The sequence below is a fragment of the Bombina bombina genome, chromosome 1, assembly GCF_027579735.1.
Source record: "Bombina bombina isolate aBomBom1 chromosome 1, aBomBom1.pri, whole genome shotgun sequence".
Lineage (NCBI taxonomy): Eukaryota > Metazoa > Chordata > Amphibia > Anura > Bombinatoridae > Bombina > Bombina bombina.
In genome coordinates, this window is record NC_069499.1 from 526,560,829 (window position 1) to 526,575,672 (window position 14,844).

The 14,844-nt window shown below is 42.3% G+C and overlaps 1 protein-coding gene across 1 annotated transcript in view; it reads right to left on the reverse strand.

Annotated features, from left to right (window-relative positions):
- Positions 1–5,684: 5,684 nt before the first annotated feature.
- SGO2 (shugoshin 2) overlaps positions 5,685–14,844 on the reverse strand; it is a 127,069-nt gene continuing 117,909 nt past the window's right edge. The window contains exons 6-7 of the mRNA XM_053713070.1: positions 8,238–8,422; positions 5,685–8,110 (exon numbers count right to left, since the gene is read on the reverse strand). Coding sequence (XP_053569045.1) covers positions 5,685–8,110; positions 8,238–8,422 — 2,611 coding nt within the window. The remainder of the gene's footprint in view (positions 8,111–8,237; positions 8,423–14,844) is intronic.

Here is a 14,844-nt window from a genome sequence, read left to right on the forward strand (position 1 = left end):
CGCTATATCTCAGATCTTGTCTCCAGATACTCTCCTTCCCGTCCCCTTCGCTCTGCTTAAGACCTCCTACTCTCCTCCTCTCTTGTCACCTCATCACACTCCCGTTTACAGGACTTCTCCAGACTGGCTCCCATCTTGTGGAACTCTCTGCCTCGCTCCACAAGACTCTCTTCTAGTTTTAAAAGCTTCAAGTGCTCCCTAAAGACTCTACTGTTCAGGGATGCATACAACCTATGCTAACCTTACTTTATACCAGTTCCTCTCCTCCATTGCTATCCCCTGAACCCCCCTAGCATGTAAGCTTAAGAGTCCAGCTGTTTGTTGATCACCTTCTCAAGAGCTGACTACAACTGTGCAACTCTTGGCAGGGCCCTCTACCATTTGATCCCTATAACTGTTTTTTTTTGTACTCCGCCTTTGTTAATAGCGCTGCGGAATCTGTTGGCGCTCTACAAATAACCGATAATAATAATAATATCCTCTAAAGAAAAAGGATAATGCCGGAAGGGCAACAACTGTCCTCATGGCCCGATGCCACGGCTAATGAGAAGATAAATTCCCAACACAGATGTCCTAGAAAAGGACCCCCCTACAAGTAGCTTGCCAAGCAGAGGCAAAGCCAACCCATTCGCCTGCAGAGCAGGGAATCCACGGGAACCCTGGCAAGCTAACCATGGGAATGCAACCCTAAGGCGCACCAGAAATTGGACATCCAGCGCCAGCAGCTGAGTATGAACCAACAACCCTTGTGGCACAAGCCACACAGCTAACCACTAGATGACATGGGCTACTATGTGGCAAAGAGTAAAAAATACTCAGAAAACCTGGCCAACCATGACCAGGTTTGGTAGATGGAGCAAGAACATAGCCCAAGTTCCCACTACCGTGGAACACCCCGACCAGCCCTGAGATTCCAAAACCACCCAAAACTGGGTCAGAAAAAAAAGGCCAAGCAAAGCTTCAGCAACCGGCAGTCTCAGGGAGAAAAACAGGTCTGGGCACCTTATAGTTCAGGCAAACCTTACCCTAGGACTAAACACCCCAACTGGCCAAAAAGCCAGATAACAAGGGATATGGATGCATATCCAGAAAATCCGGATAGCGAGAAGAACTTGAAAGCCCCGACCAAAGTAAGAAATCACCCCTAGCTAAAGTCCAACGCTCCAAGGAGCAAGGCTAGAAGTCGTATGAAGGTGCTTCTCAAAGCATCAGGACAACCAAGGGATACCTCGAGGTAAAAAAAAATCCTACTAGCAGGACTAATCTCCCTTTCACCTATCCAGCTTTGGAAAACCCTGAGCTAAACAGAGTCCCCGCAGGGAACAACCATCACCCGGAAACACAGATCCCTAAAAGGAGATCCAACTCACCCAGAGACAATGGAAGAAGACCCAAAGATCTCTTATAACTCAGACAGTACACGTCAAAGAGTAAGAGTTGCATCTAGATACACTATAAACATCTTACGCATACACCTGTAAGGTGTCAAGAGCTGCAATTGGTTTCAAACTGCAAACCTTCCGCATGCTAGACATCTATCCTATACAAGCTGTTGGATCAAGCCCAAAAGGACAAATCCAGAGGCCAAGCTGCTCAACTGCGGTAAGGGGTGTTAAGCCCTCCAACCCTCCACCACATGGGGGAGGAAAACTCTAGATTCTGATGAAATGAGATGTCAGATAGAGTGACGCAGCGGGAATCTCCCCTGCCCGCCCATCTATGACTGAAGGCTATAAGGACTGAAACAATCCTTCCTGCCTCACGGACCCAAAGGTCCTCTCGAATGCTTAGTTGAACATGAAAAACAATGATAACCTTAGCACTCAGCGTTTCTACCGAAACAGCCGAGCAGAACAGCGCCACGTGTCTGAACAGCCGCAAGACCGAACGAACCCTACAGGACCAGCCTGCACCTAGGGTCCTAACCGGCAAGCTGCATAAATTCTCCCTCATAGGGGAAAAAAACAGAAAACAGACATTTTTAACATAGGACTAACGTGTCCAAAACAACTTCCAAAGAAGTAATAAAAAGTATCAATCCCAGAAGGTTCCCGAAGGAAACAAAAACAAATAAAAAAGACATCCAATCGGATATAAATAAAATATAAGGCAACCCGTAGGTTAACGCCCCAAAAGACACAGGACCAGCCAAACGGAGCCCTATCTTTCAAAAACTGGGAAAGATCTCAAACAAATGACAATCAGGAGATTACTTCATCTCCACATGTCTAATGAGGTGCACCATTCTAATTAGCAGACTGAAAATCCCTGTATCTGGCAACATAGGGTCATTCAATAACTGAAAAACATGTCTGAGCAATACGCGAAGGCGCGCAATCCTGTAACGGAAGGCACAACACTCAGGGACAGATACACCCGCGGGGAACTGTAGAGGCCCTCCCAAAGGCGGAAGGCCCAGGACAATAGGGCACGAGCACATTCTCAAATAAATGTCTGGACTCTGCAGACGAACAAATCGCCAACATTATGTGGAAGCGAAAAAGTGCTGCAACCTCCGGGGGGGGTATGGACTAAAGTAGTAAAAACAAAAAATGGCACCCGACACACCAAATGGCTGGGGCACTCAACACCTATGACCAAACCCTGGCAGACTAGAAAATTTACTTTGCCACACGGTCGGGATTGCGGAAATGGAAAACAGAACGTAACCATGCCCGAACACAAGGTGAACCGTATAGTCCAAAAAGCGCACCCAACCAAAAGGCTGCTTCCAAAGGCCTCAAAGTTCCAAACCACAAGCCCATAAACATCACACATAAGCAGGTTGAATCACATAAACATGATTATAAACCCCCCTGTTCAATAACCCTCACAGGAGATATTAACCCTTGATTCCAAGATACTAACAGAGACTCAATGAGACCCTTATGTCATGTAGTTAGACCCGCAAGGTGTTGTAGCCTCTCGGGAAAACATTCACATTACAGTACATTGATGATAAAGTAAAATGAAACAATCTTACCGGAATCTACGCCGTGGAACAGGAACACAGCCTTTGTGACGAATAGTTGCATCGCCTCCGCCATGGACTTGAGAGAAGAAAGTAGGCAGCGGAGCGAAATTCAACAACGCCGATTGCTTGAAGAGCTGTTAATATGAGTCGGGATGGTTTTGCAGAAAGACTCTTCCTGCATCTCCGGACTTTCATCCAAGCCCTCACTGAGAGTACTACCCTCCATAAAAGACAAAAAATTCTGACACTTCTCTGCCAACCTCCTGGGATAAAAGGCAAAGAATGACTGGGGGATGAGGGGAGTGGGAGGAGTATTTAAGCCTTTGGCTGGGGTGTATTTGCCTCCTCCTGGTGGGCAGGTTCTTATTTCCAAAAAGTAATGAATGCAGCTGTGGACTCTCCATTTAAGAAGAAAAGACTCTTTACACAACAGAAGCAAGCTGGAGTAGGTATACGTCAGTATTCTCCTAAAACTTTGGGGTTTGATTAGTTTGAAAATCAGAGCAATGTTATTTAAAAATAAGCAAAACTATCCATTTAAAAATAAAACATTTTTATGGGCTCTATAAATAGATCATCTACAAAACATTTATGCAAAGAGAAAAAGAGTGTATAATGTCCCTTTAAACTGCACCCTGCTAACCTCTCAAGGCCAACTCTGCTACATACAGTTGCAAGAAAAAGTATGTGAACCCTTTGGAATGATATGGATTTCTGCAACAATTGGTCATAAAATGTGATCTGATTATCATCTAAGTCACAACAATAGACAATCACAGTCTGCTTAAACTAATAACACACAAAGAATGAAATGTTGCCATGTTTTTATTGAACACACCATGTAAACATTCACAGTGCAGGTGGAAAAAGTATGTGAACCCTTGGATTTAATAACTGGTTGAACCTCCTTTGGCAACAATAACTTCAACCAAACGTTTCCTGTAGTTGCAGATAAGACGTGCACAACGGTCAGGAGTAATTCTTGACCATTCCTCTTTACAGAACTGTTTCAGTTCAGAAATATTCTTGGGATGTCTGGTGTGAAACGCTTTCTTGAGGTCATGCCACAGCATCTCAATCGGGTTGAGGTCAGGACTCTGACTGGGCCACTTCAGAAGGCGTATTTTCTTCTGTTTAAGCCATTCTATTGTTGATTTATTTCTATGCTTTGGGTCATTGTCTTGTTGCAACACCCATCTTCTGTTGAGCTTCAGCTGCTGGTAGACAGATGGCCTTAAGTTCTCCTGCAAAATGTCTTTTTAAACTTGGGAATTCATTTTTCCTTCGATGATAGCAATCCGTCCAGGCCCTGACGCAGCCCCAAACCATGATGCAGCCCCAAACCATGATGCAGCAAAGCAGCCCCAAACCATGATGCCCCCACCACCATACTTCACAGTTGGGATGAGGTTTTGATGTTGGTGTGCTGTGCCTCTTTTTCGCCACACGGTGTTGTGTGTTTCTTCCAAACAACTCAAATTTGGTTTCATCTGTCCACAGAAAATTTTGCCAGTACTGCTGTGGAACATCCAGGTGCTCTTGTGCAAACTGTAAATGTGCAGCAATGTTTTGTTTGGACAGCAGTGGCTTCCTCTGTGGTATCCTCCCATGAAATCCATTCTTGTTTAGTGTTTTACGTATTGTAGATTTGCTAACAGGGATGTTAGCATATGCCAGTGACTTTTGTAAGTCTTTAGCTGACACTCTAGGATTCTTCTTCACCTCATTGAGCAGTCTGCGCTGTGCTCTTGCAGTCATCTTTACAGGACGGCCACTTCTAGGGAGAGAAGCAGCAGTGCTGAACTTTCTCCATTTATAGACAATTTGTCTTACCGTGGACTGATGAACAGCAAAGCTTTTGGAGATACTTTTATAACCCTTTCCAGCTTTATGCAAGTCAACAATTTTTAATCGTAGATCTTCTGAGAGGTCTTTTGTGCGCGGCATCATTCACATCAGGCAATGCTTCTTGTGAAAAGCAAACCCAGAACTGGTGTGTGTTTTGTATAGGGCAGGGCAGCTGTAAACAACACATCCAATCTCATCTCATTGATTGGACTCCAGTTTGCTGACATCTCACTCCAATTAGCTCTTGGAGCTGTCATTAGTCTAGGGGTTCACATACTTTTTCCACCTGCACTGTGAAAGTTTACATGGTGTGTTCAATAAAAACATGGCAACATTTCATTTTTTGTGTGTTATTAGTTTAAGCAGACTGTGATTGTCTATTGTTGGGACTTAGATGATTTTTTATGACAAATTTGTGCAGAAATCCATATCATTCCAAAGGGTTCACATACTTTTTCTTGCAACTGTATCTGTCCCTATGTGGGTTTTATCAGATAACTGATAAGCAATGCACTGTATACTAACATTATAGTTGGGCTAGCCTTATTGTCTGCCGACTAAAGCCCAGATTGGCTCCTCTAAATAAGACAAATGGTGGGTGGAGTTTTGCTATTGATACATAATTGCAGTAAAAAAAAGATGTTAATGTGTTTTAAAAAAAAATTAAGACTTGGCTGATATGTTGTTCTATATAAATGTATTGTAATTACAGGGTGTTTACTCTGCAAACTTTTTTGTAAGCACAGTAAATATAAGCAATTCAACACTACATTGCAAAAGTTATGCATTAATCAGCTATATAATTTATTTTAAATCAAGCAGATACGTCTTCCATATAAACTGAAATAAAAAAATGGGAAACTTAAAACTTACTTGGTTCATGACTTTCTGTAACTTGACTTAGCTTCTTAAATGTACAATCAACATTTTCTCCATTATGATCTTGTAAATTACTGTGGTCATTTTCATCAAGAACACTGATGCCTTTTGAAGGATGTGAGGATTCGCAAGAGTTGTAGTCCTCTGTGAAATCCAGAAGGGGAATACTCTTTAGCAAAGTCTTGTCCATAATTAAGGAAACATTTTCACCGGTAGATTGAGATGGGAATTCTTCATAGCTTGGAAACTCCACCATAGAATCCAGAATTGATTCGCTAACCATGTCAAGCATAAAAGAGTCATGCTCATTTGTAGAAAAGAGACTTGTAAACTTTGTGGGCTTTTTAGGTTGACTAGATTCTGGCTCTATTACACTCTCTCGAACAAGTGTTTGTTTTGTATTGACCACAGCATTTTTCTTAGGTGGCAACATATAGGTCTTCCTTTTGTCCTCCTGAGAAAGCAAGTGATCTGACTTTTTGTAACGATTTTCATTGTGAGCTGCTTGCGAGGACCTTGAATTCGAAGGTTCACTGCAGGAATCAACATTTTGATCTACAGGGATTACTTTTGATTTAAATTTTTTAGACTTTTTATGTGTCTTATCACATCCACTTTTGTTATCTTCAGAAAGGGGTAAAATATCCGTAAAGCCTAAAGAGTTTATTGAATGACTTGGTGCATCGGGTTTCAAATCAGTATCTTTTTCAATATCAATCGTATCATTTATATTGGACGTTTTGAGACTGGGTTCCGGAATAACAAAGGTCTCCCTCCGATAACAGATTTTATCTTCTCTGGAAACAAAGTCTGCCGGAGCTTGTACAATACAAGTATCAGGAGGACACACAACATATGTTTCACGACGAATACTTGGGTATCTGTTTGTCATACTAGCTTGTAATACATTAGCTTGAAGGTTATGTCCTTTCTGCAGATCTAATAGAGTTTCGGAGCTGACAAGTTTATATCCTTCATTCTCCATTGGAAATTGGTCAAGCAACTTTGAACTGTGCTTTTCCTTGCATATTTTCTTTTTGGATTTTTCTGAATTCTTTAAAATGTCACTAGCTTTTGCTTGGCCTTGCTTAAGAGCAATTTCGGTCCTACATTTTTCACTCTTGACTTGTTCTTTTTCATATTCAAAAACTGCTGAATTTTTTAATTGGCAAATTTCATTAAACAGAACATCATCCCCTTGTTCAGGGTCTCTTAACTGATTTTGCATATTATCAATATTTGATGTTATATTAAAGTCAAATTCTTCCTGTTTAATTGGATGTGTTACACAAACTGCATATGTCCTTCTGCTATCCTTATCAATTATTTGTGATACTGTATTTGTATTCAAATCTATTTCAGTGTTTAAGTGTGAATTTGAGTTGCTTTCTATATTTTCAGACTGGTGTACAATATTCAGAGGTTCTATTTCAGTATCATATACAACATCAGATTTTTCTTTGGATTTGGATATATCTTTGTTTTCGTCACTACAAAGGCTATTTTTACAAATCTTTTTAGTCTTTTCTTTTTTAGATTTTTTGACCTTCCTCAGTGAAGTTTGATCCGGTTTGACAGGTAATTTAGATTTAGTTTTGCTCTTTTTACTTTTAGATGAAACTGCAACAATGGAAGCAGCATCACTGGAAGTTAGTTCCATATCAGCATCATACAAGGTTTTCTCTTGCTGAGCAGATGCATCTTCAGTTTGTGGCTCTTTATTTACAACTGGCTCTACATGATCTGATGGCATTGTATTGTCTGTATTGTGCTTATTGTTTGCACTGTCTTCTGTGATTAAGCACATAGAAGGCTCACCTTCGACTGACTGCATGCTTAAACTTAACATTGTTGACAGCTTATTCTTTTCAGTTAAAAGGCCAAATACTTCTGAGTTGGCAATATAAGGTACATCAATCTCACTATTTCCACTTGATTTAGATAAAACAGTTTGGCTATTACAAGCCTCATCTGGTTCCCATTGTGCACCAGTGTTCCTTTCTTTGTTCTCTGTATACTGTTTTGTGATGGAATCCATTTCCACAAACACATTGCTTAAATGCAATATGCCTGACTGGTTATTCAAATGTGAGTTATTGTCACAAGGTGACGGTATCTTATAATTTACACCATTGCATAAAGAATCTGGAAGAATAGTTTGGGAATTGTGCTCCCATTGTGAACTGGTGGGGTTGTCTATGCCATCTGTGCACTGGCTTTGGTTAGGCTCCCACTTTTGACTACTGGAACGCGGCAAGGCTGACCTTTTTTTCCTCTTTGTCACAAAGGTACCAATGTCTGAAGTTCTACTATTTGTTAAAGTTAACTCATCGAAAGATTCTAATGACTTTACTCTCTTATTTTGGGAAGCAGAATCATAAGTTTTATCAACAGATGCTGGCAGGTCATCTAGGGGGGAAAAAATAAATAATTTTTTTTTAAATAAAATCAAAACATCTGGCAGTATTATTTAGAAAGAAAAAAAAATCTAATAGTAAAAATGCTTCTGTAGATATTATAATAAAGAATCCTTTACCTATGGACGGTTTTGCAAGTATATCCATTTTTGATTTTTCCAAACTACTTGACTTCTCTCTGGTGATACTACAATTTACATTAAGATCATGTGCCTGATTTTCATCCATAGCACTGGAGAATGAATCATTCTTGTTGCTGTCCACAGCAGAGGTGCAAGGAACTCTTAAAGGCATTCCTGTAAATCTAAAAGAAAAAAATAATGTTTAAGAGGTATTTTTTTTTCTCATTCATATGCATTTATTCATAATGGTTTTAAATTGTGGTAAATAAATTATATAATGTATGTCCGGTAGCAGGTGTGTCTACTCAAGTTCATTAAAAGGGACAGTAAACATAGGTATTAATGTAAAATTAAAATAAAATATTTACTAACCATCATCACCATCAACTTCTGCATCTGTTCTTTTGTATTGAGGGACCACTAGCCTAATGTTATATAATTCAGCATATAATGCAGATTATTTGTAACATTAATACCTATGTTTACTGTCCCTTTAAAGTAAGATTGAATAACTCATTAGGACTTATTGTTTGAAATACCGGTGAAAAGTCTTTGTATAATAAATAGATCTAAATCAGGGCACAGCAAGTTCAGGCGCTAGAGAGCCAACGGTACCTTGAAATTAGGCACTGCCACCCTGGTTTAGTGTTGTGCCCCCCACTTCCCCCTGCCGACATTTCTAAAACATAGCTTGGTACGGCGTTGTTTGTATGTGTATATATAAATTAATATTGATTTATTTTTTACATGCAATAGCACTGCACCCTCCTTTATTTCTGCTCTCCAATCTACACTCTGAAAAAACATAAAATTATGCTTACCTGATAGTTTCATTTCCATCTGTGGGAGGAGAGTCCACTGCTTCATTCATTACTTGTGGGAATTAAGAACCTGGCCACCAGGAGGAGGCAAAGACACCCCAGCCAAAGGCTTAAATACCTCCCCCCACTCCCCTAATCCCCCAGTCATTCTGCCAAGGGAACAAGGAACAGTAGGAGAAATATCAGGGTATAAATCTTGCCAGAAGAATAAAATTAAATTTAGGTCTGCCCACCGGAGAAACGGGTGGGAGCAGTGGACTCTCCCCCACAGATGGAAATTAAATTATCAGGTAAGCATAATTTGTTTTCCATCTTAATGGGAGGAGAGTCCACTGTTTCATTCATTACTTGTGGGAACAAATACCCAAGCTCTAGAGGACACTGAATTAAACAAAACGGGAGGGAAAAAGGAGGCGGACCCTAAACTGAGGGCACCACAGCCTGCAGAACCTTTCTCCCAAAAGCTGCTTGCGCCGAAGCAAAAACATCAAATTTGTAAAATTTTGCAAAAGTATGTAAAGACCAAGTCGCCGCCTTACAAATCTGCTCCATAGAAGCCTCGTTCTTAAAGGCCAAGGCCACAGCCCAAGTTGAGTGAGCCGTAATCCTCTAGGCCAGACGGATAATGCTCCTCAACCAAAAAGCAACCAAAAAGACAGTGAAGTGGAATAGGCCCTCTGCACCCTTCCCTTCCCCGAATACACAACAAAACAGAATTTATGTTTACCTGATAAATTTCTTTCTCCAACGGTGTGTCCGGTCCACGGCGTCATCCTTACTTGTGGGATATTCTCTTCCCCAACAGGAAATGGCAAAGAGCCCAGCAAAGCTGGTCACATGATCCCTCCTAGGCTCCGCCTACCCCAGTCATTCGACCGACGTTAAGGAGGAATAATAGCATAGGAGAAACCATATGGTACCGTGGTGACTGTAGTTAAAGAAAATAAATTATCAGACCTGATTAAAAAAAAACCAGGGCGGGCCGTGGACCGGACACACCGTTGGAGAAAGAAATTTATCAGGTAAACATAAATTCTGTTTTCTCCAACATAGGTGTGTCCGGTCCACGGCGTCATCCTTACTTGTGGGAACCAATACCAAAGCTTTAGGACACGGATGAAGGGAGGGAGCAAATCAGGTCACCTAAATGGAAGGCACCACGGCTTGCAAAACCTTTCTCCCAAAAATAGCCTCAGAAGAAGCAAAAGTATCAAACTTGTAAAATTTGGTAAAAGTGTGCAGTGAAGACCAAGTCGCTGCCCTACATATCTGATCAACAGAAGCCTCGTTCTTGAAGGCCCATGTGGAAGCCACAGCCCTAGTGGAATGAGCCGTGATTCTTTCGGGAGGCTGCCGTCCGGCAGTCTCGTAAGCCAATCTGATGATGCTTTTAATCCAAAAAGAGAGAGAGGTAGAAGTTGCTTTTTGACCTCTCCTTTTACCTGAATAAACAACAAACAGGGAAGATGTTTGTCTAAAATCCTTTGTAGCATCTAAATAGAATTTTAGAGCGCGAACAACATCCAAATTGTGCAACAAGCGTTCCTTCTTTGAAACTGGTTTCGGACACAGAGAAGGTACGATAATCTCCTGGTTAATGTTTTTGTTAGAAACAACCTTTGGAAGAAAACCAGGTTTAGTACGTAAAACCACCTTATCTGCATGGAACACCAGATAAGGAGGAGAACACTGCAGAGCAGATAATTCTGAAACTCTTCTAGCAGAAGAAATTGCAACTAAAAACAAAACTTTCCAAGATAATAACTTAATATCAACGGAATGTAAGGGTTCAAACGGAACCCCCTGAAGAACTGAAAGAACTAAATTGAGACTCCAAGGAGGAGTCAAAGGTTTGTAAACAGGCTTGATTCTAACCAGAGCCTGAACAAAGGCTTGAACATCTGGCACAGCTGCCAGTTTTTTGTGAAGTAACACCGACAAGGCAGAAATCTGTCCCTTCAGGGAACTTGCCGATAATCCTTTTTCCAATCCTTCTTGAAGGAAGGATAGAATCCTAGGAATCTTAACCTTGTCCCAAGGGAATCCTTTAGATTCACACCAACAGATATATTTTTTCCAAATTTTGTGGTAAATCTTTCTAGTTACAGGCTTTCTGGCCTGAACAAGAGTATCGATAACAGAATCTGAGAAACCTCGCTTCGATAAAATCAAGCGTTCAATCTCCAAGCAGTCAGCTGGAGTGAAACCAGATTCGGATGTTCGAACGGACCCTGAACAAGAAGGTCTCGTCTCAAAGGTAGCTTCCAAGGTGGAGCCGATGACATATTCACCAGATCTGCATACCAAGTCCTGCGTGGCCACGCAGGAGCTATCAAGATCACGGACGCCCTCTCCTGATTGATCCTGGCTACCAGCCTGGGGATGAGAGGAAACGGCGGGAACACATAAGCTAGTTTGAAGGTCCAAGGTGCTACTAGTGCATCCACTAGAGCCGCCTTGGGATCCCTGGATCTGGACCCGTAGCAAGGAACTTTGAAGTTCTGACGAGAGGCCATCAGATCCATGTCTGGAATGCCCCAAAGTTGCGTGACTTGGGCAAAGATTTCCGGATGGAGTTCCCACTCCCCCGGATGCAATGTCTGACGACTCAGAAAATCCGCTTCCCAATTTTCCACTCCCGGGATGTGGATAGCAGACAGGTGGCAGGAGTGAGACTCCGCCCATAGAATAATCTTGGTCACTTCTTCCATCGCTAGGGAACTCCTTGTTCCCCCCTGATGGTTGATGTACGCAACAGTCGTCATGTTGTCTGATTGAAACCGTATGAACTTGGTCCTCGCTAGCTGAGGCCAAGCCTTGAGAGCATTGAATATCGCTCTCAGTTCCAGAATATTTATCGGTAGAAGAGATTCTTCCCGAGACCAAAGACCCTGAGCTTTCAGGGATCCCCAGACCGCGCCCCAGCCCATCAGACTGGCGTCGGTCGTGACAATGACCCACTCTGGTCTGTGGAATGTCATCCCTCGTGACAGGTTGTCCAGGGACAGCCACCAACGGAGTGAGTCTCTGGTCCTCTGATTTACTTGTATCTTTGGAGACAAGTCTGTATAGTCCCCATTCCACTGACTGAGCATGCACAGTTGTAATGGTCTTAGATGAATGCGCGCAAAAGGAACTATGTCCATTGCCGCTACCATCAACCCGATCACTTCCATGCACTGAGCTACGGAAGGAAGAGGAACGGAATGAAGTATTCGACAAGAGTCCAGAAGCTTTGTCTTTCTGGCCTCTGTTAGAAAAATCCTCATTTCTGAGGAGTCTATAATTGTTCCCAAGAAGGGAACCCTTGTTGACGGGGATAGAGAACTCTTTTCCACGTTCACTTTCCAGCCGTGCGATCTGAGAAAGGCCAGGACGATGTCCGTGTGAGCCTTTGCTCGAGGGAGGGACGACGCTTGAATCAGAATGTCGTCCAGGTAAGGTACTACTGCAATGCCCCTTGGTCTTAGCACAGCTAGAAGGGACCCTAGTACCTTTGTGAAAATCCTTGGAGCAGTGGCTAATCCGAAAGGAAGCGCCACGAACTGGTAATGTTTGTCCAGGAATGTAAACCTTAGGAACCGATGATGTTCCTTGTGGATAGGAATATGTAGATACGCATCCTTTAAATCCACCGTGGTCATGAATTGACCTTCCTGGATGGAAGGAAGGATAGTTCGAATGGTTTCCATCTTGAAAGATGGGACCTTGAGAAATTTGTTTAAGATCTTGAGATCTAGGATTGGTCTGAATGTTCCCTCTTTTTTGGGAACTATGAACAGATTGGAGTAGAACCCCATCCCTTGTTCTCTCAATGGAACAGGATGAATCACTCCCATTTTTAACAGGTCTTCTACACAATGTAAGAACGCCTGTCTTTTTATGTGGTCTGAAGACAACTGAGACCTGTGGAACCTTCCCCTTGGGGGAAGTCCCTTGAATTCCAGAAGATAACCCTGGGAGACTATTTCTAGCGCCCAAGGATCCAGAACATCTCTTGCCCAAGCCTGAGCGAAGAGAGAGAGTCTGCCCCCCACCAGATCCGGTCCCGGATCGGGGGCCGATATTTCATGCTGTCTTGGTAGCAGTGGCAGGTTTCTTTGCCTGCTTTCCCTTGTTCCAGCCTTGCATTGGTCTCCAAGCTGGCTTGGCCTGAGAAGTATTACCCTCTTGCTTAGAGGACGTAGCACCTTGGGCTGGTCCGTTTTTACGAAAGGGACGAAAATTAGGTCTATTTTTTGCCTTGAAAGGCCGATCCTGAGGAAGGGCATGACCCTTACCCCCAGTGATATCAGAGATAATCTCTTTCAAGTCAGGACCAAACAGCGTTTTCCCCTTGAAAGGAATGTTTAGTAGCTTGTTCTTGGAAGACGCATCAGCCGACCAAGATTTCAACCAAAGCGCTCTGCGCGCCACAATAGCAAACCCAGAATTCTTAGCCGCTAACTTAGCCAATTGCAAAGAGGCGTCTAGAGTGAAAGAATTAGCCAATTTGAGAGCATTGACTCTGTCCATAATCTCCTCATAAGGAGGAGAGTCACTATCGAGCACCTTAATCAGTTCATCAAACCAGAAATATGCGGCTGTAGTGACAGGGACAATGCATGAAATGGGTTGTAGAAGGTAACCCTGCTGAACAAACATCTTTTTAAGCAAACCTTCTAATTTTTTATCCATAGGATCTTTGAAAGCACAACTATCCTCTATGGGAATAGTGGTGCGTTTGTTTAAAGTAGAAACCGCTCCCTCGACCTTGGGGACTGACTGCCATAAGTCCTTTCTGGGGTCGACCATAGGAAACAATTTTTTAAATATGGGGGGAGGGACGAAAGGAATACCGGGCCTTTCCCATTCTTTATTAACAATGTCCGCCACCCGCTTGGGTATAGGAAAAGCTTCTGGGAGCCCCGGCACCTCTAGGAACTTGTCCATTTTACATAGTTTCTCTGGGATGACCAAATTTTCACAATCATCCAGAGTGGATAATACCTCCTTAAGCAAAATGCGGAGATGTTCCAATTTAAATTTAAAAGTAATCACATCAGATTCAGCCTGCTGAGAAATGTTCCCTAAATCAGTAATTTCTCCCTCAGACAAAACCTCCCTGGCTCCCTCAGATTGGGTTAGGGGCCCTTCAGAGATATTAATATCAGCGTCGTCATGCTCTTCAGTAACTAAAACAGAGCATCCACGCTTACGCTGACAAGGGTTCATTTTGGCTAAAATGTTTTTGACAGAATTATCCATTACAGCCGTTAATTGTTGCATAGTAAGGAGTATTGGCGCGCTAGATGTACTAGGGGCCTCCTGAGTGGGCAAGACTCGTGTAGACGAAGGAGGGAATGATGCAGTACCATGCTTACTCCCCTCACTTGAGGAATCATCTTGGGCATCATTGTCATTATCACATAAATCACATTTATTTAAATGAATAGGAATTCTGGCTTCCCCACATTCAGAACACAGTCTATCTGGTAGTTCAGACATGTTAAACAGGCATAAACTTGATAAGAAAGTACAAAAAACGTTTTGAAATAAAACCGTTACTGTCACTTTAAATTTTAAACTGAACACACTTTATTACTGCAATTGCGAAAAAACATGAAGGAATTGTTCAAAATTCACCAAACTTTCACCACAGTGTCTTAAAGCCTTGAAAATATTGCACACCAATTTTGGAAGCTTTAACCCTTAAAATAACGGAACCGGAGCCGTTTTAAGCTTTAACCCCTTTACAGTCCCTGGTATCTGCTTTGCTGAGACCCAACCAAACCCAAAGGGGA